The sequence below is a fragment of the Periplaneta americana genome, chromosome 5 (assembly GCF_040183065.1).
Source record: "Periplaneta americana isolate PAMFEO1 chromosome 5, P.americana_PAMFEO1_priV1, whole genome shotgun sequence".
NCBI lineage: Eukaryota > Metazoa > Arthropoda > Insecta > Blattodea > Blattidae > Periplaneta > Periplaneta americana.
The window spans coordinates 94,764,029-94,785,091 of NC_091121.1; the positions used below are offsets into that span (position 1 = coordinate 94,764,029).

The window sequence follows — 21,063 nt, forward strand, 5'->3', positions numbered from 1 at the left end:
TATTGCTAGTAAGTTTGAAATGAATACAAGTTAATACAATGAAAGATAAACTAGCCCACTCCTGAATGAGTAAGACTCGTGCTCAGGAGAGGATTCCAATACAGACAAAAATAAAATTAAATTTGCGATTGAGTACAGATTAAAAAGTTTTTAATATGTTTAAACCCAAATTATAAATCCAACACAATTTTTTTTCATTTTATTAATTTGGAGAGAATTCGTGGTTGAAATAATATTAGAATCAAATTTGTTTAATAATCTGGAACCTTGACTCATGCTATGATAAAAAGCTGCATTGGTTTTACATTGGGGTTCAGATAAACGCAGAGAATTCATATTTTTAGTTCTATATTTATGTATATACCTTTCAAAGTTATTAAGATTTCTGTGAAAATATTTCAATAAAATAAAATAATAAATGTGTTTAATGTTGAAAACTTCGAAATGTTTAAACAACAATTCATTTGGGTAATCTTCATGCTTTCTTAAACAAATGTTTAATATATTTTTTTTCTGTAGCAAAATTAACGGAAATAGGTTAGATTTATAAGTTCCACTCCAACCTATAATATCATAAAATATAGATTGAAATAATGCTAAATAAATTATACGTAAACAGTTAATTGATAAAATATTTCTTAGAACAACAAAGTAATATAATGTTTTACGTAATTTATTACAAATATAATGAACAGAACACACATACTCTTTGACTCCACATTACACTACACAAACACATCCCTACAGGAAACAAAACAAAAGGCGCCAAGACCAGCAACAACCAGTTCTGAAGAAGGCCCATAATAGGCCGAAATATGTTAACCTGGTACGATAGAATTTAACACGAGAAAGACATATAATACATATTCCGAAGTGCTATAGTATTAAAAGTTGTGTAATCAAAATGTATAAATATAATGAATATGATTATTCCATTTTAAATGATTATCAATAATTATACGTAAGTATTTAGCCTCATTGACTTCATTAATAACTGAACAATTGCAATTTATCTCGGAACACCAAAATTATGCATATAAAAGTTAGCATGCAGTATCTCATTTTGACAATGCGACTGATTGTATTCACTCGGACTTCCAGTTTGTAGTGATACTTCCTACGGCCGGGATCTTCCTGAAACACTTTTTCTCATGTCAGGTTGTGAAACACCTTACAACTGCATTACATGCGAATATATATATATATATATATATATATATATATATATATATATATATATATATATATTAATACGAGTTTATTATAGATTTCATATTTTATGTCGATTCGGAAACCAACCTGAAAGTAGAGGAATTCGATTTGTGGACTGATAACCTTAGAAATGGACCTTTTCGGTGGTGTGACTGGTTTTTAGTCTGAGCAAGTCAGGGTCATGGGTTATCCGCTGGGAGCGATCTCTAGGAAGAAGAGAAAGTGCACTGAATGCACCGTTCAGAGAGCCTCGTTTCGTGCTCTGACACGGACCTCTTCTTTACCCCTAAGTCTTATTGCCTATTTATGGAGAAGTTAATACGCTTGTATTTAGCTGATTGCGATTGTGAGTGCAGAGTTACTAAAGAACTGCATGTTTTACTCGGCCTCTTCGAATTCATTTACTTTCTGAATAGTTTCTTTCAGCATGGTCAGAATTATTAGTACACTAAAACATATTGCATTAAAAGGATTAATTGCATAATGTTGCATAATTCGTTTGAGATTCTTTACAGGAGATAGTATAAATAATATCATTCAGTATATACCCACAAATATACAGCACAAATAATTTTAGGTTGTTTAATTACTACTGCTTCGGTAATATAGCAAGTCAACAGCTCACATTATCAATCACTATGTATCTATATTACACTTCAAAATGATAAGAATGTTGCGTATCCAAATCTAGTGTTTCAAGTGTAGTAGAATATCGGTACTGTGTCACTGTATGTCTATACGATACAAACATACAAACATATTACTATTTTGTCACTGAATAAGTAATAACTGCTTTACTATGCTAATATTATGGTAAATTACCTGGGTGACTAATTTCGACGTGGTGTCCGTCGTTCTCCAAAGTGTTAAGAGTGTATTCACCAGTGGCGTAACATGAAATTTTGAGCAGGGGAAACTAACTCAAGTTGTCTTTCATGTATGAGGAAACGTAATGCAAAAATATAGTCTTAAAATAAACAGTATAGTGAGGGTCACATAAGAACAGTTCCTAAACAGCAAATATTGCCGTCTTGTCACTGTTGCCAACTGTTACCACATATCACACGAGCCTACGTACTAAATGACTTATTTACTTACCGTACTTTATGTTGGAAGATTATTCTGAGTAATTCAATAATTTGAAACATATTTTCGTAGGCAAACTATAAGAGAAAGGACTCAACATGTCAAGTATTCTGTCTGGCAATACGAAATTCATTGGTTTGACTGAAGAATTAACTCACGAGACCTAACCTAAAAATGTATTTTGTTTGACCACATGAAATTATTAGTACTAACTCCGAAAACTTACCTGACTATAGTCTTGAATTATAACCACAACGCAACACATAAAATAACTATTATGTATTAATATTAATACTGATATTAATTAATTATTATTTATTTATTTTATTTATTTATTTATTTAAATTCAAATATACAGAATAAAGAAATATAATTACAAAACAAACAAAGAGAAATACAAATAAAATAATACAAGCAATATAAAAGGAAGATACAGTAGTATTAACAAAATTTGAGACCGAATGAGCAGCGCTCGTGCTCGGTCGCAGTTCAGATATAATATTTAAATAAAAATAATAATAATAATATAAATAAATAAGTAAAATAAAATAGGAACTAAAATATAATTACAGCGGCAATGGAATTATATAATATAATATTAACACTAGAGAAGAATAATATCGCACGTGAAAAGAGGACTAATATATATTATTATGCTCAAATTTCACTAGCTTCCAGTAATCGGCTCACAAATCTAGTACAATTTTAATTTCATGGAACTCCAGTACTGACAAATATTGTCGACATTTGTCTCAGCTGCCAACATACCAGTTACAAAATCACTACCATTTGTAATATTCGTCAGTGTCGAAATTCGAAACGAAGTTGGCAAAAGAAAATTCAACCTGCAAACTAGAAAATCACCACAATCCACTAACATATGTGGTAATGGGGGAAAAATGGTTAGGTTTCACCCTTAGGGTATGAAGTAAGCTGATCCGGGCTATAGTCAATGTCAAGTCAGCAGTCCGAAGATTGGTTGGAACCTCATAAGTAACACAAATAAGGCATCACCTCAAATGATAGTAAAATATGATTTCAAATAGACACATATAATACGTATAATTTAACATTAGTTCACTCCCAGTCATATTTAGAGAAATCACAATATTAACGGTCAATAGATACAGTGTTAATATAATTACATCAATCAACGTTAAAGTCTTTATCAGAAGATTATTTCTGACTATATAAATTAGTATCGCTCATTATTTTTTATATCAGCCACAGTGCACACAAACACTTCAGCTGAACACAACTCACGAAAGGGATAACTCGGAAGCTAAATTCTTTCCAATGCCAAAGCTAGTTTCTTGCGAGCCTTGCGACCAGGGTAGTTTAGTTAGAAAGGAATGGAAAATCTGCGGGGTGGGTTACACAGAAGAATGAGTGAAAGAAACGAGTCTGCTTGTAGTGCAATGGAGGGGATTGGAAGCTGGTGTGTGCAGGCTTCATGTTTACTGCTGCTTCAGAAATCATCCTGAGCTGCCGCATCACAACTTTTAACGCGAAAATATAAATTGTATTAAAATTAATAAATAATTTTGTTCATAAACTGCTGGTTTATTATGGAGTTGTTAACTGAGGAAGCTGAGCTTTATAGCTTACATTGACGATGCCACTGATATTCACGAATGAATAATATTCTGTAGTAAGTAATATAAAATAATATTACAAATTTGTCTGACCAAAAATATGGATTACTCAACAAATTTAATTTACACAGAGTTTGAAGTATTAACTATTGATGAAATTTATAAATTCATTCATCATCTAGTGTTCCGCCCAAGGGCAGGCCTTTCACTGCAAACCCAACTTTCTCCAAACTTTCCTATTTTCTGTCTTCCTCTTTGAATTGTAAATATAGTTTACTAACTTACTACCACAGAAATCAAATAAAACATAAATCTAATCGATATGAACATCATACTCGAAGACAAAAGTCTACTCTCATATTGATTGAGCCTAAATGTCATACAATTGCAGCACTTAAACATGATGCTAGTTTCGACCTAAGATTTTATAAGAAAACTACAAACCATTTTCCAAATTTGAAATATTTTAAAATTGAAGATTTTAAAAAAGAAATTTATAAAATTATTCATGATATATAATATTACCAAATGATGTATTTTTTCCCTTTTTATTTCTGTTGACTATATTCATGTTTTTTATTTAATGCCAATTGTCTGATTGTCAATTTATATTAAATGTGTTTTTCTCTCTTTTTCTCTTTCTTTTCTCTCTTGTGTGTTAGTTGTCGGTCTGAGTTAATTTAATTAGTGTATTTAGTAAACTGTCTTTGTAAATTTTATGTTGTATTACTGACTAACACCACTCCGTACACAAGTCTGGCTCTTACGGTAGTGGCTAGAAACATTTTTGTTGTATATTTTTGAATTTGTACTCATTTTGCTTACTAGTTAAATAAATAAATAAATAAATAAATAAATAAATAAATAAATAAATAAATAAATAAATAAATAAATAAATAAATAAATAAATAAATAAATAAGTAAGTAAATAAGTAAATAAATAAATAAATAAATAAATAAATAAATAAATAAATACATGAATGAATGAATAATATTTATTTATTCTGCCGAAGTTAAGGCCAGGAGGCCTTCTCTTCCGCTTAGCCAGAAACAAAAGAAGCTGATGTAATTTTACAGGCTAATATTTATAATATATTTATTGGAGCCAAATGGCCATTTAGATTGCATTTAATTTACTTTTGTTTTTGCGTACTCGCTTATTGATTTTATTCTTACAGGCTAATATTTAAAGAACACTACTAAAAAATTTACATAGTCATACAAGCACACATTGAGTAAAATAATGCAAAGATATTAAATAATAATTACAAAATAATATAAGGCTAGAAGTTACAGTGAATAAATAAATAAATAAATAAATAAATAAATAAATAAATAAATAAATAAATAAATAAATAAAAGACAGGCAACTGGCGAAGAAGACAAATGAAATAATTGAGGAAATGACACGCTAAGAAACTTTAGTTGAAGAGTATGAATGCCACGCAGAGTGCTTCCTGTTCCGGCGCATGAACTGAGCGTTGATTTGCAGTTTACGTAGAACTGCTGATTTATCTTGGAACCGCCTGTTAGATTACAGCTGGCGAGCGTCCAGGAAGCGACTTGTGATCAGAACGCTAATAAACAATTGAAACAACTAGCGCTCACTCATTCTTCAATTGTTTCTCTCAGCTGCTGTCGTCCCACCCTTCTACTACAGACTGTAAACCACGCGGGTGCCAAATGTCTTATGTCTTCATCATGCAGGGAAACTGCTCGAAAAGCGTTAATTAGAAGAAGTGGCTTGGTTTGTGTGGGATTGTATATGTGCCTATCACAATTAGGTACGTCATGCAATAACAATATTTTCTGCGTTGTAAGTTACTTCACGTCGTCTTTGATGGTCTAGAGCAGCCGTGGCGAAAATGTGACTCGCGAGCACACTGTGGCTCGCAATGATAGCTATGCAACCCCCACGCTCTCACTGACGAGTCAAACTCCGTTCCATTTGTATTTGTTTCTGACCTGCGAGTGGCATATCGTCGCAATGTCTCTCTCGAAACCATGTACTTCTACAAAAACGAAAGTTTCAAGTAGGATGGGAGGATGCATTTTTTTTTGCTGTCAATTGAGAATATTAAAATATGTATGATTTGTTCACAAGTATTACGAGGAAAACGGTTGTATAACATAAAACGGCATTATACTATACTCGTATGTTATTCATGAAACATTAAATGGTTAAGTGTTGTTATTATTATTATTATTATTATTATTATTATTATTATTATTATTATTATTATTATTATGTCTGTACGTTGATCCTTTTTCAGCAGATGTACTAATAATGCGATTAGATCTTCAATTTAAACTCACAGATTTACAATGTGATGTTAAATGAAAGCTAGATGTAAGGACTTGACAAATGTTGAACTTTTCAAATCTTTGCCAAAAAATAAATATCCGAAGCTTTGTTCTTTCGCTTGCTCTATTGAAGCCATGTTCGCTACAACTTGCGTTTGTGAAAAATTATTTTCAACAATGAAAATAGTAAAAACCACATTTAGATCACGACTGACAGACAAATACCTTCGTGATCAACTACGACTGGCAGTAAGTGACGTAATTCCTGATTCTGAAACTCTGTCAAAGAGACATTCTGAAGACAGTTAATTTTAGGTTGTGATAATGTATCCTATGTTGTCTTATTCATTTCTTTCTTCGTTACACGTACTAAACATTAGTTTGTAACCTTATACTGTATAACATTATATTTAAGTGCTTGACGTAAGGAAAATGAAAATTCGTTAATAAGTCAGACAGTTGCTTCACTTCCCCTTCGGGTGTCCGCCTCCCTCCATAGGTGCTATGTACGTTGCAGGGTACACAGTGGCTCGGCGCACGATCACATTTTTGCCACGGCTGGTCTAGAGTAGTAGTTCCCAAACTTTTCGAAGGCGCGACTCACTTTTGGGCGAGACTTTTGTGTGCGACCCCTGACTATCGTATCGATACTTACCCACATTCGAAAAATAGAATTTCCTGTAAAATAAAAAATAATAATTTTACTCAAAATGTGTGAATATAACGTAACTTCTAATGTACACTTAATTACATAAGACCTGCAAGGCGAGAAATCGTATTATGCAAATCTATTTTGCAATTATCTTTGACTTCTTACACTAAACTACCTTGCTTATATATTTTTTGAACATTTAAACACTTTGAATAGTAGCTTTCAAGACCAAGATATTAACATAACACCCAGAGAGTCCACCGCTGTGGAGTAACGGTTAGAATGCCTGACCGTGAACAAATGGGCCCGGTTTCAAATTCTGGTTAGGACAAGTTAACTGATTGAGGTTTTTTCAGGATTTTCCTCAGCTCATTAAAAGCAAAGGCTGGGTAACTTTCGTCGTTGGACTCTGGATTCATTTCGCCGAAATTATTAACTTCATTTCACTCAGAAGTTTAATAAACATAGCAGTTGATAAAGCATCGTAAGATAACCACTTAAAACATCCAAAGATAAAATTGACGAATTTATAATGAAACTTGATTTGTGGTTGACGTCACTTGATAAAAAGAAATTTGATTAATTCCAGGGCATTTAAAAAAAAAAAAACTCGTGGGAAATTTAGCTGTGTACTTATAATAGACAAATACTGAGTTTGTTTCTGTGGACAAGCAGTTAAGTTTGTACAGTTGTCAAAAAAAAAAAAAAAAAAAAAAAAGTGGCCGCACTCGTGAACAGCGAATATTTTCTAAGTCCACTTCGGGTCACGGCGATGTTACACGATGCATGTGCTTGTAGAAGCAGTTCCGGAAGTATAGAATTATTCCTATCTGCGTCTCGTAGACCAGCGGTAGAGTGCTCGCTTAATGATTCTAAGGCTGTGAGTTAGGGCCTTGCTTAAGCTTTCATTTTATTTTTTAATCGTTCTTTAGCGATATAAATAATGTTCAAATTGTAATTTATATTCTTTTATCGTTCTTTAACTTTATAAATAATATTTACGCTACCATTTATATTCTGTTATCGTTATTTATGGATATAAATAATATTCAATTTATTTATATTTTGTTAGCGGTATAAATACTATTCAAGTCATCATTTGTATTCTGTTATCGTTCTTTAGCTATATAAATAATATTCGAATTATAATTTATATTCTGCTATCGTTCTTTAGTGACATAAATAACATAAATTTAATATTAGGTTTGGAACAATACAGTTGCATAATACTAGTGTTTGTTTTTTATTTTTATATTATTACATTAATTTATATTATCTTATAACACAATAAAATGAAAAAGAGTGACGAGGAATTGAATGTGAGACGTTGAAATCTAAATTCCGACGTTCTTCCGACTGAACTACGAGAGCACAAGTGTGGAAACATTTGCGGAAAAATTGGTCCAATCCCCCTCCTAAGATTTTCTGATGATTTGTAGAAGTTCAGGATGCGGGGGCAAAGGTTAATTGGGATTTCCTGGTATCTGATCGGATCAAAAATCCTGATAGAACTGATATTTAATCCTTGCGGTGAATTTCGGTGAAGTCCGGAGGGCTCAATTAGTCAAATCCACTCTCTTCACTTCCACGCTTGGGTCCCCTGGGATCTATTAAGATGCGAAAGAAACAGTGGTGTGCGGAAAACAACGGGAAGTTACTGCATTTATCCTTCCGAAGAAAAACAGCAAACATGAGCAAAGGAAGCTTTTAATAGAAAAAGGAGCATCTTCTGCGGACCTCTGGAAAAACAACTAAGGAAGAGACTAGTGAAGTGTTTTGTGTGGAATTTGGCACTGTATAGGGAAGAAACATGGACATTACGACGAAATGAAGAGAAACGAATAGAAGCATTTGAAATGTGGATGTGGAGAAGAATGGAGCGTGTGAAGTGGACAGACAGAATAAGAAATGAAGTTGTCTTGGAAAAAGTGGATGAAGAAAGAATGATGCTGAAATTGATTAGAAAGAGAAAAAGGAATTGGTGTGTCACTGGTTGAGAAGAAACTGCCTACTGAAAGATGCACTGGAAGGAGTGGTGAACGGGAGAAGAGTTCGGGACAGAAGAAGATATCAAATAATAGAAGATATTAAGATATGTGGATTATGTGCGGAGAGTAAGAGGAAAGCAGAAAATAGGAAATATTGGAGAATATTGGGCTTGCAGTGAAAGACCTGCCCATGGGCAGAACACTTATGTATGTCCAGGTTTGCTTGGAATGTCGTGGCTGAGAACAGTCGCTATTTGAAAAGACTCTAGTCGATTCCATGCCCACTCGATTGCAAGATGTGATCGAGATGTGGGGAAGATAGACTAAATATTGAATCGTGGCGTTTTGTTTTGTTTTTTTGAACGCTTAAAATTGTTTGAATGTTGTAAGGCAGACGCCAGTAAGTTTGTTTTGTTTATGCCACGAAAGATATTCTTGTTGAGAATAAAATCTTTTTTTCTTTCCAATTGTAGCCATAATGTCATAATAAATAATGATAAAGTCATGGCATGATACATTTATGAACCTGATGTTAATTACTAAAATAATCATAAAAGAGAAAGGATCAATTATGTATATTTTATCTCTTTCTCTTAAAAATAAAACAAAAAATAACATAAAAAGCACTAGGTTGTATTCGAACGCAGGACCTCAAGAATACCAGGCCGGAACGCTACCATTACACCCTCAAGTAACACACGGAATACTTTAATTATAACTGTAGATATCAGGCAACGTGGTCTAACAACATGTAACATCGCCTGTCTCCGAATTGTAGCGAAGATACCCGAAGGGAACTTTGTTTCTGGAGAGCGGCCACTTTTCTTTTGACAACTGTACAATTTTAAACAATATATTTTTGAGTATTTTCTGGAGGAAACGATAAACAATTATGGCAGTCAGAGATGGATAGTGAATCAGTTTTTAGATAGTTGCATTCAACTGGTTGTAATAAAAAAAACTAATTGAAATATACGTACATCATATGAACTGATGGAATATTGAAACTATACTTTTTTTCTCAGAGCATTTTGGCTCTAAAGAATGCAAGAATACCTCGAGCTTGCAAAAGAATTTACTGAATTTTTTATAGTATCTGCAAATTCTTATTTTATGCAGAATAAATTTCTAGTCTATGATTGCCATCAAAACAAAAGCGATAAATGGAAAATGATAACAGTTTATGAATATAGAATTGAGGTTTGAGAAGCTACTTTCTTAGCATTTATGGAATTTTATGGTATTTTACTTTATAGCTACTGAAACTTTTTTTTATTTTTATGTTCAGCGTTGTTTATGTTTCTAAATGCAATATACATGTATGTTAATAAGACGGTTTTTGTTGTATTGTGTAAATCATCTCGCAACCCCATCAAATTTTTACACGAGCCCCCTAGGGGTCAGGACCCCTACTTTGGGAACCACTGGTCTAGTGTTATGTTCGCCAAACCATCGATCGCTGGATCTACTTCAGTAGTTGAAATCGGAAATTTGATTCATTCTAACTCGTTAGCAATGGCTTCTGAGAAATCTGCACGCACTACCCAGCTTTCCACTTCACATTCAGTTGTTGCACATCAACATCATGGCTTGTGTTTCAAGATCTCCCGTATTACTGGTTTATTGTCGTTTACATAGCGTTTGATGTATTTTTATTTTAAAGTGTGTTCTTAATTGAATAATTGGAATTAGTTAGTTTAGTTACAATCACGGAATTCTTTTTTTTTATTCTTCTTTTCATTCTGTATAGTTCACGTCACAACAGTTATGACATCGTGTGTTCCGTCTTTATATTTTGCACCGACCTGATTGTCGTCGATGAGTTAGACAGGCTAGCTGTTTGTAACGATCAACACAGTAGGTTTTCACCTGACGACGAAGAGAGATCCACTATTCGAAACGTTGTGCTACAATTTTTGAAAATTAGCAATGGAAAAAGTCCAAACAGCTCAACCCATTGAGCAATTCACCGTTGCTTTCCCCCCTTCATTCAGATCACTCAAGAAGCTGTTTAGAATTGTGCAAACTTAATTGCATGTTCGCAAAAACTTACTCAGTATTCGTCATAATATCTTATGTAGCTAAATTTTTCATGAGTTCTTTAATGCTCTGAAATGCATCACATTCCTTTTTGTCAAATGATGTCAATTATCTTTATGGAATATTTCGTGTCATTGTTGCATTGTGTCCTTCCATGTTGTCTGTTCTGTGTGTGGTATCCATTAATTTTGAGTAAAATTGTGGTTGATTTCGATTTTACAGGAATTTGTATTTTTCGAATGGGGTTAAGTGCCCCACCAGTTCGATAGTGGGGATCGCATACAGAAGTCACGTCCGAAAGTGAGTCGCTCCTTGAAAAACTTTGGGAACCACTGCTTTACACTGTTTACTGTAGCTCACTTCAAATACCTCCCATATTTTGCCTCTTACAGTAACTGTTAATACCCTTTACACAAACAATCAACTGTCCGAGCTGCAAACCTCATTCCGTCGGATCCGACTATCGTTGATTTTGATTTTACAGGAATTTGTATTTTTCGAATGGGGTTAAGTGCCCCATCAGTTCGATAGTGGGGGTCGGATATCTTTTCAAATAAACTTTAAATTCAAACCCTACTTACTTACTTACTGGCTTTTAAGGAGCCCGGAGCTTCATTGCCGCCCTCACATAAGCCCGCCATTGCGCATTGGTCCCTATCCTGAGCAAGATTAATCCAGTCTCTATCATCATATCCTACCTCCCTCAAATCCTTTTTAATAATATCCTCCCATCTATGTCTCCACCTCACAAAGGTCTTTTTCCCTCCTGTCTCCCAACTAACACTCTATATGCATTTCTGGATTCACCCATACGTACTACATGCCCTGACCATCTCAAACGTTTGGATTTAATGTTCCTAATTATGCCAGGTGAAGAATACAATGCGTGCAGTTCTGTGTTGTGTAACTTACTCCATTCTCCTGTAACTTCATCCCTCTTAGCTCCAAATATTTACCTAAGAAAACCCTAAAACACATATTTTTGCACTTTCTCATTTTTCTGTTGCATGTTGTATCCGAGTTTCAATTTTTCGAAACAAGATAGGACTATAATCCTAATTCTGAAGGTTGGACTGTCTTCTTCGAAAGCTATAATCCGCTTTAAAACTTATGTTCATTTATGTATATTTCAAAGTGGTGCACTCTATTTCGAAAAATTCTTGGCCGCCGTGCCGTTCAGTAATATTGAGCACTCACTCATCGTCACTCATAAGTTCTTGGAAAACATCTGCAATATCCATGTGTGTATTGCGGGAACCGCCATCTTGCACGTTGAGCCTTGAACTGAAGTTTAAACGGCAGAGAACTGCCGATCAGCTTAAACTCAAGTTAAGTCAAGTTTAACTGGTAGTTAAGGTTTATAATACGAAGCAGAACGAAAAATTCCAGTTTAAACTGAACGTAAGGTTTAAACGGCGTGTATAATACCTGTCATAAGAGGTGGAACTTAAACTGAGAGAATTCAATCCGGCATCGGAACTGGAATTCGGTGTGGCTTAGTGGATAAAGCGTCAGCACATAGAGCTGAAAACCTGTGTTCGAGTCCCTAATTTTTCTCCGCTTCACCCATCCTTCATCTCGGAAGTTAAAATTAAGTACCTACCTAACAGAAATTACATTTTAGGACCTACATGAATAATCATTAAATTTTCGAAGTTATTACAAACTCCTGAGAAGAATGAAAGACAATTGAAAGTCTGTGCATTAGACTTAAGCAGGCATGCAAATTATAGACTCACCTTTCTTTCTTCCTCCAACGTGAACGATGGGGATGGGATTGGTGACATTGCTAGTGGATGGAGTAGTTTCCTGCTGCACGTGGTGGTGTCGGTCATGTGACTCGGAGACGCTCAACACTAGAGACGCCATCAGCAGACAGCCCATCATCTTGCTGTTCCAACAACCTGCAACAACAGGAAAACGTTTCTGAAGATTAGCATTATATGGAGTTGTAGACTGTCTCGCGTCATGCGAAACGTTTGCTCAAATTATAACGAGTTCCAGGAATTACTTTTTAAGCATTAAGTTGGGAATTTCAAGATAGAATAATTGTCATGCAAACAAGGGATATGTGCTGGTATAGTGTTCGTCATATAGGAGGCGGATGGCGCTCTGGAAAACAGTGAAGACAACAGTCTTCTGCTCCCACTTCAGACGACAAAAGAAAGGAGAAATATAAACTCCAGATTCATTACAATAACTTCAGCAGCACGTTGCTGCAATGTGCTTAGGGACCATACTTTGTCCTATGAAGCTACAAAGTTTTTAAGTGGCCGACGCGCGTGCATCTAGCAATCGAAGTACTTGACAGACTGCACGCGACTCTTGTTTAGTCAAGTTAGGCGGAACAAACATGGACCACTTTAGCAATTACATTAATATTTACAATTTCTATTATTTAAACTATGTACACTAGAATACGCTATTTTTACCATTTATTCTATCATAAAAAAGTAGGCCTACATTTATCAAACGTTATTTACACTATTATGTACAGTGTTGTATTGTAAAGCAAGGTATCTTATTTAATAATACTATAGCCGACTTATTTGTAAATAGTATATAATAGTGCAAATATGTTTGATCAATGTAAGCCTACATTGTTTATGATAATGTACGATAGTAAAATATTGTATTGTAGTGTACATAGTGTAAAAGGGTTGTCAGACATTAACTACTTTCAAATGTCGATTGTCAAAAAGACTGCTTTTCGTCTCTAGAATATGAACTTTTTTCAAATATTACTTTTGTAGAATATGGCTTTGGTTTTTAATATGCCAATTTTTCTTCATTATGTTAATCATTTCTTTGATTCTAATTATCTTATTTAACACTAAATTGTAATTATATGACTCTTAGAAATACATGTATCTAAACATATCTACATTTTGCTCTTACTACTAATACGATCGTTATTATTATTATTATTATTATTATTATTATTATTAATATTATTATCATTATTTCTTCTTTGTTTTCTATATTGCTGTTATTTGTAATATTTGCTATATATTTTTATACTGGTTGAGTGGAAGAGAAGACCTTATGGCCTTAACTCTACCAGTAAAAATAAATAAATAAATAAATAAATAAATAAATAAATAAATAAATAAATAAATAAATAAATAAATAAATAAATAAATAATTTAAATTGTAGGAAGGTCGTCGTAGTGTCATTCTTTATCACTAGAATGCATTGTGAATACTCTGCGAGATCTAGTTTTGAATCATGAATAGACCATCAACTGCATCACAAACAAAATGCAAGTGTTCTCTAATAGTACCTGTGTCGCACCCGAAACATTTTATCTCCGTACGCCCTAGGTCTAGAATACAGTCCCTAATGATTACTACATTCTAGCTTGCCTATGAAAAACTTGATATCAGCTACAGGTAATTCCCACAGCGAAATAGGACTTTATATTAGCTTCACCACAATAATTAATTACGTACAAAATTTGTAACATAATAATCACAATTGCAACAGCGATATACACGACAACGAAGTTAGCAAGTACTGTAATTCAAATGAAAGCACTTCATTACAGGCGTTGAATTGCTTTAACACCGATCGTATTTTATCATGACAAGGCAGCGCATTTTCATTCCCAAACAAGTTAGGGAAGTTACCGGTTAGTAGGCCTATATCCTGGAGTTTCAGGGTTCAAACTCTGACGCTAAATGCTTATGTCAGGACGCTACGAAAGGTGTAATTCGGTGCATAATGGTAATGAAGCATGACAACTTTAAGTGGGATTTCTACTAAATTGAAATGGGCTATCCAGCTAATTTTTAACAACATAAACGCACTAACACTTCAAAACTAGCACTCTACAAAATATTAGTGTTACATATGACAGAAAATATAATTAGATCGATAATAATGCTGAACTAGTAGCCTATATAGAATATATTATACGAGGCGCATCCATAAAGTAATTTTCCCACTCGTCCCACAGCTAGCAAACCATATTTTGCGCGAAGCGACTGCGTGTACGTGATAGAGTAATGTCCTGGCATGGCGCATGCGCTAGCGGAACTTCCCGAGTGTTCTCAGTAGCTTCGTTGCATTGGTTGAAGATGGACGTTCCTATTCCAGCTCCCGCCGCGTGAAGTGCGATCAGTGATAAAGTTTTTGAAAGCACAGGGCATAGCGCCGATTGAAATTGATCGTCAGCTGTGCCAGGTCCATGGGCAAGCAGATGGTGCGTTGCTGCTATAGACAATTTTCAGCAGGACGCCAAAATGGGCATGACGAGGAGCGCAGTGGAGGCCAACCATCATCACAGACGACCTTGTGGAGCAACGCACCATCTGCTTGCTCATGACGTTAGGCCCATAGACCTGGCACAGCTGACGATCAATTTCAATCGGCGCTATGCCCTGTGCATTCAAAAACTTTATCACTGACCGCACTCACATGCGGCGGGAGCTGGAATAGGAACGTCCATCTTCAACAATACGGATAATATATCATCGTAATAATGTACACAGATTCGTGAATCTTCTATTGATTAACAGCATTTTAGGACAATTGTAGAAAATTTAACATTCACAACCAGGACTAACACTACCACAACCAGTAAATTACAATCGCAAGTATCTGACTGGCAAATTTTCGAGGACCAGACCCGAGATGGATTCATACGATTAGGATTAGAGTTGCCCATTGTGCGCCCTATGTCCGATGACTTTTCTAGTCTGACAAGTGGCTCGGGCGGCATTCGTAAATCCGATTCCGACAGGAGAGCCATCCTGCCTCAACTCTGACACAGCTAGATATATGCCTGATAAACCAGGCCCCGGAACCCAAGCCTTAAAACCAGGGACCTGTAAGCTACTTCTCATAAAAATTCATCCCAGCCCATTTTAATTATTACAGTTTATAGGTAGATGAAATCCAGAGAAATTGGAGAGTATTGTCGGAATGAAGGGCAGAATAAGGGGTCCTCCCAGAAAAATCATCTGCAACGTCTGATTTGTCAATTGAAAATTCCATCACGACCTGGCTGAGGTTCGAACGTGAGCCGGCTAGATGGAAGAAAAGCTCACTAACGCTGAGCCACAAAAGCGACCGTCTCCACTGCCAGCATCAATACCAAAGCAACTTCATCGTCGCCGACATCATTGCCAGCACCAACACTATGATGAAGGATGAATGGAACAGAGAAAAATTATTTCCGGCACCGGGATTTGAACCCGGGTTTTCAGCTCTACGTGCTGACGCTCTATCCACTAAGCCACACCGGATTTCCATCTCGATGCCGGATTCAATCCTCTCAGTTTAAGTTCCACCTCTTGGGTTCCCTCTAGGGCCTACCCTCATGCACTGCGTCTTAGATGTATGACAGTGGCACAATGCCCATACATGTGCAGAGGTGTACTCATTATGAGTGATTAATTGGCCGGGATCCGACGCAGTGTATGAGGGAAGGCCACTAGAGGGAACCCAAGAGGTGGAATTTAAACTGAGAGGATTCAATCCGACATGGGATGGGAATCCGATGTGGCTTAGTGAATAGAGCGTCAGCACGTAGAGCTGAAAACCCGGGTTCGAATCCCGGTGCCGGAAAGAATTTTTCTCTGTTCCACTCATCCTTCATCATATGATGACGCAGAATTTCTGCACGGAAATATCATATGTACTTCGATACATCGTAATAACCAACACTATTATTTTACAGTCATCTTCAAAATACCACCACCACCACCACCACCACCACCACCACCACTGTTGTCATGTCGTAAGATATGTGTTGGAGAGAGTGGGCATGGCGCAGATTTTGTCGGTGAGTGTTTATTGTTGTTTAGTCAACTGTCCGAAGACAGGTCTGAACCCCACAAGTGAGGTTTAATAAACAATATTATTATCCATACAACATGAAAGTTGTCCCTTGAAAGTTATGTACAGTAGTGACAAAAAAAAAACCTGACCGACCCTTGTAGCTGATTTCAGAGCCTTGGTCACTCTAGAGCACGATAGACTGGTAACTAAGACTTTCGTTGTTCGAATCTTGCATGGGAAGGAAACTTTTTTTGTTCCTTATTCAAATTTATTCCCAATACTTTTCGATTGCAGCGATATTTTAATAATTAATTAATTTATTATTCCCAGAACATGAATTTTACCAGCAATCGAAAAAGTATTGGAATAAATTTGAATAAGGAAGAAAAACCAGTTTCCTTCCCAGGCAGGATTCGAACCACGAAAGTCTTAGTTACCAGTCTATCGTGCTCTGGAGTGAACAAGGTTCTGAAATCAGCTATAAGGGTCGGTCGGTTTTTTTTTTGCCACTACTGTACACTACCAAAGGAAAGAAAATATTGGCTGGAGTATAGTTAACAACCACCTACAGCTGAAAATTTTCCCCTCCTACAAACAATTCTGGCAATGTCCGTGGAATTGCAATGCGTGAATCGTCTTTCATACCGTACAAATGACGGGCGAGTGTGTTGCGTTGTTTACTAACATTGTCACGCCATGCCACGTCACGCGGTGCTTCGAGTGACACATGCAGGACAGATAGGCTTAATTGGAGATGCATTCTCCGTTTTTATGTTCAGTGTTAACATTCCAAGGCCGCCATTATGCAATAGAGGAACCTGAAGGACTCTTAAGTTGGCTCCGAGTTACCACCCCGAGCATAAATAGGCGCAGTGAATATAAATCACAGCTGATTTGACAACCGTGGCTTTCAAAATGACCGTGCAGTGCAGCAGCATAAACGAGCATATAATGGGCACCAGTGCTGTCTTAGCACTGGAGAATTCCGACAATAGCATACTTGAATGTGGTTATGAGTTCCACTTCGCTTATTCTTAACCAAATATAGAGACGTAAGGTTGATTTTCAGAATTACACGAAAATGAAGGTTTTCTGCATTTTCGCACAATAGAAGTGTTTTCTTTTTTCTCATGGATAGAAAACGTATTGTGATGATTAAGGAACTGATTTCTACTTCCGTACGTATTTTGTTTGCTACTTCTAAATTATGTTGTTCAGATATTTCTACGTTTCATGTACACAGGATCTCTCTGTTAAAATTCTATAGGACCTAAAACACCCGAAAATAGGTTTGAACCTCATAAGTGATACCAATAAGGCGTGACACATGAGGCAGCTGAACCAGAATATATATTGGGGTAGGATAGTCAGTTCCTTTCCCCCTAAATGAACACCTTCTTCTTCTTCTTCTTCTTCTTCTTCTTCTTCTTCTTCTTCTTCAAGTATTAGGCCATATGGCCTGTTACGATCTCACAGTTGAATTTTCAATCCAGCGCTTCTTTGGACGACCGAGAGATCTCTTCCCGTTTGGACGATAGTGGAGCATGACTCTTGGAATTCTATCTCAACGCATGCGATGCAGATGATTTATCCAGTTGTTCCGATAATGTGATTAATTACAGGTTCTAGTTGTAATTCTTTCATTACATCTTCATTGCATTTGTGATCCCATTTCTTATATCCCGCTGTATATCTCATAAATTTTATTTCATTAGCCGTTATCCTGCTTCCGTCTTTCTTCCTCAATGCCCATATCTCACTTCCGTAACAGCGTACAGATCTCGCCAAAGTCTTGTATAGGCGAATTCTAGTATGTCTTTGTACTAGGGAAGATTTGATAATGCCTAAATGAACCATAAACTCCAATAAATGCCTAAAAACTATGTTTATGTCTGAAAAGTGCCCCTTTTTTTCGATATTTAAAATAAAAATGCCTGTACTAAAATGCCTAAAAAGACTACAATAATACTATTTTAAATGCAAAAAAATTATCTTACAGACAAACCTGGTCTGATTATTTCGTCCCAGATTGGTCTTAAAATAGGAGAAAAGAAGATATTACACTTGTATCTGTTTTACCTCTTTTTTGTGTTGTATGCAATTCTATGTTTTTTTATCTGTACTGTCTATTGTAATTGGGGCTTTGCCCTGTTATGGACATAAATAAATAGATAGATAGATAGATAGATAGATAGATAGATAGATAGATAGATAGATAGATAGATAGATAGATAGATAGATAGATAGATAGATAGATAGATAGATAGATAGATAGATAGATAGATAGATAGATAGATAGATAGATAGATAGATAGATAGATAGATAGATAGATAGATAGATAGATAGATAGATAGATAGATAGATAGATAGATAGATAGATAGATAGATAGATAGATAGATAGATAGATAGATAGATAGATAGATAGATAGATAGATAGATAGATAGATAGATAGATAGATAGATAGATAGATAGATAGATAGATAGATAGATAGATAGATAGATAGATAGATAGATAGATAGATAGATAGATAGATAGATAGATAGATAGATAGATAGATAGATAGATAGATAGATAGATAGATAGATAGATAGATAGATAGATAGATAGATAGATAGATAGATAGATAGATAGATAGATAGATAGATAGATAGATAGATAGATAGATAGATAGATAGATAGATAGATAGATAGATTACCGCATTTCCTGAACTGAAGTTCCTTTTAAAAAATCCATCCTAGCATAAAAGGGATGGTGAGTTGTTCAGGTTACATGAGATCTTACAAATTAGTTTTCGCGTCAATGTATTCCCATTATGCGAAATATTGACAAATCAGCAATCAGTTTCTTCCACTGATAGAATTCGAGTCTTCAGTTCTGTAGTACTCTTTGTTAGGACCAGTTCTTTGTACATAAATTCCACCTAAAATGGAATATTTACCAACATTAAACTTATTAGTTTTATGTATACTCCTAAAAGTCCTAAACTGGATATTTTTGCATGGATATTGTAGCTATGGGCATTTCTGTACTGCACATTTAGTTACATGAACTTAATGCAGTGGACATTTTAAGCTGGGTGGCATCAAATAAACGATTAAAAAGAATGGTAGAAAAAATGTCTATCCTGAAAACACATTGACAATAGCTGTTCTTACTGCCATAAACACCACATTGGACTCGTCGAGATTTGAACACAGTTCTTGTGTGCTAAATATCACTACACTTAATTCAGTTTTCAAGTCATTCATGAGTGACTTTAGAGGCAATGCCCGCCTTGTCGCTTTTTTGTAACTGCTTAAGGACAGACTGTACTATTTTAACGCTTTTTATTATTGTCGCGAATTTCACCACTCTAGCCAGATCTTCTTAGCATGGATGCTTTGTACTAAATAATTCTCCATTCGCCTATCTCTAAAGAAATCAGAGACCGATTGCAAATTTTTCACATAAAAATGTACTATACGTAGGACATTCTGGACACGATTTCCAAGTTCTGAACCACTTGCTGAACATCTTAAAAGAGGAACGAGTGCTTGCTTTACATGCAAAAACATGTTGGACGAGGCTACTTCAATTTCTCCATTAAAACAAAATTCCAAGATCGCTTCTTACGTGTAAGGTTACACATAAAGAATTATGATCTCTCGCTACAGATTTTGTTCATTTGCATTGTTATTATAAAGAATAGATGCCTATATATTTCAATACAATTTACGATATATTTTCACACATGTAGGCTATTACTGTATGTTTGTGTGTCTGTGAGTGCGCGTGAGTGCATGTGTGTATAGTATATGTGTGTATGTGTGTATGTATGTACGTGTGTATGTATATATGTGTCTATGTATGTATGTATGTATGTATGTATGTATGTATGTATGTATGTATGTATGTATGTATGTATGTATGTATGTATGTGTCTATGTATGTATGTATGTATGTATGTATGTATGTATGTATGTATGTATGTATGTATGTATGTGTGTATGTATGTGTGTATGTATGTATGTATCAGATTTTAGAAGACAGCAATTTATTCATTCGCATATCGATGTCGGCAATTCTAAATTTTAAAAGACACACTACAAGTTACTTCACACTAATGAAATGATAGACCAGATCTGGGCGATATTAGTTCGAGTGAGTCATTGCAGACCACCCCTTAACTCCCCACTCCATATTCCCAGGCCGAGACAGTTATGTTTTCGTGCGGTATTAGCATACAGGAGATCAGTGACGGATTGTATCAGCCTTTTGCGAACTTTCGGCTCTCGCTGATAGCTTACAATCCACCACTGATGCACAGCGCGCAGATCTCGCATCTCGCAGCTATAGAAACCACTCGCTATCTCTCGTGTAGTCCGGATTTGTGCGAGCGGGCCTCGCGTCTCGCATG

The 21,063-nt window shown here is 35.4% G+C and overlaps 1 protein-coding gene across 1 annotated transcript in view; it reads right to left on the reverse strand.

The window, feature by feature from the left end:
• LOC138700428 (sclerostin domain-containing protein 1-like) overlaps window positions 1-21,063 on the reverse strand; it is a 198,574-nt gene that overhangs the window by 143,592 nt on the left and 33,919 nt on the right. Inside the window, exon 2 of the mRNA XM_069827045.1 lies at window positions 12,617-12,781. Within this exon, the coding sequence (XP_069683146.1) occupies window positions 12,617-12,781 (165 nt within the window). The remainder of the gene's footprint in view (window positions 1-12,616; window positions 12,782-21,063) is intronic.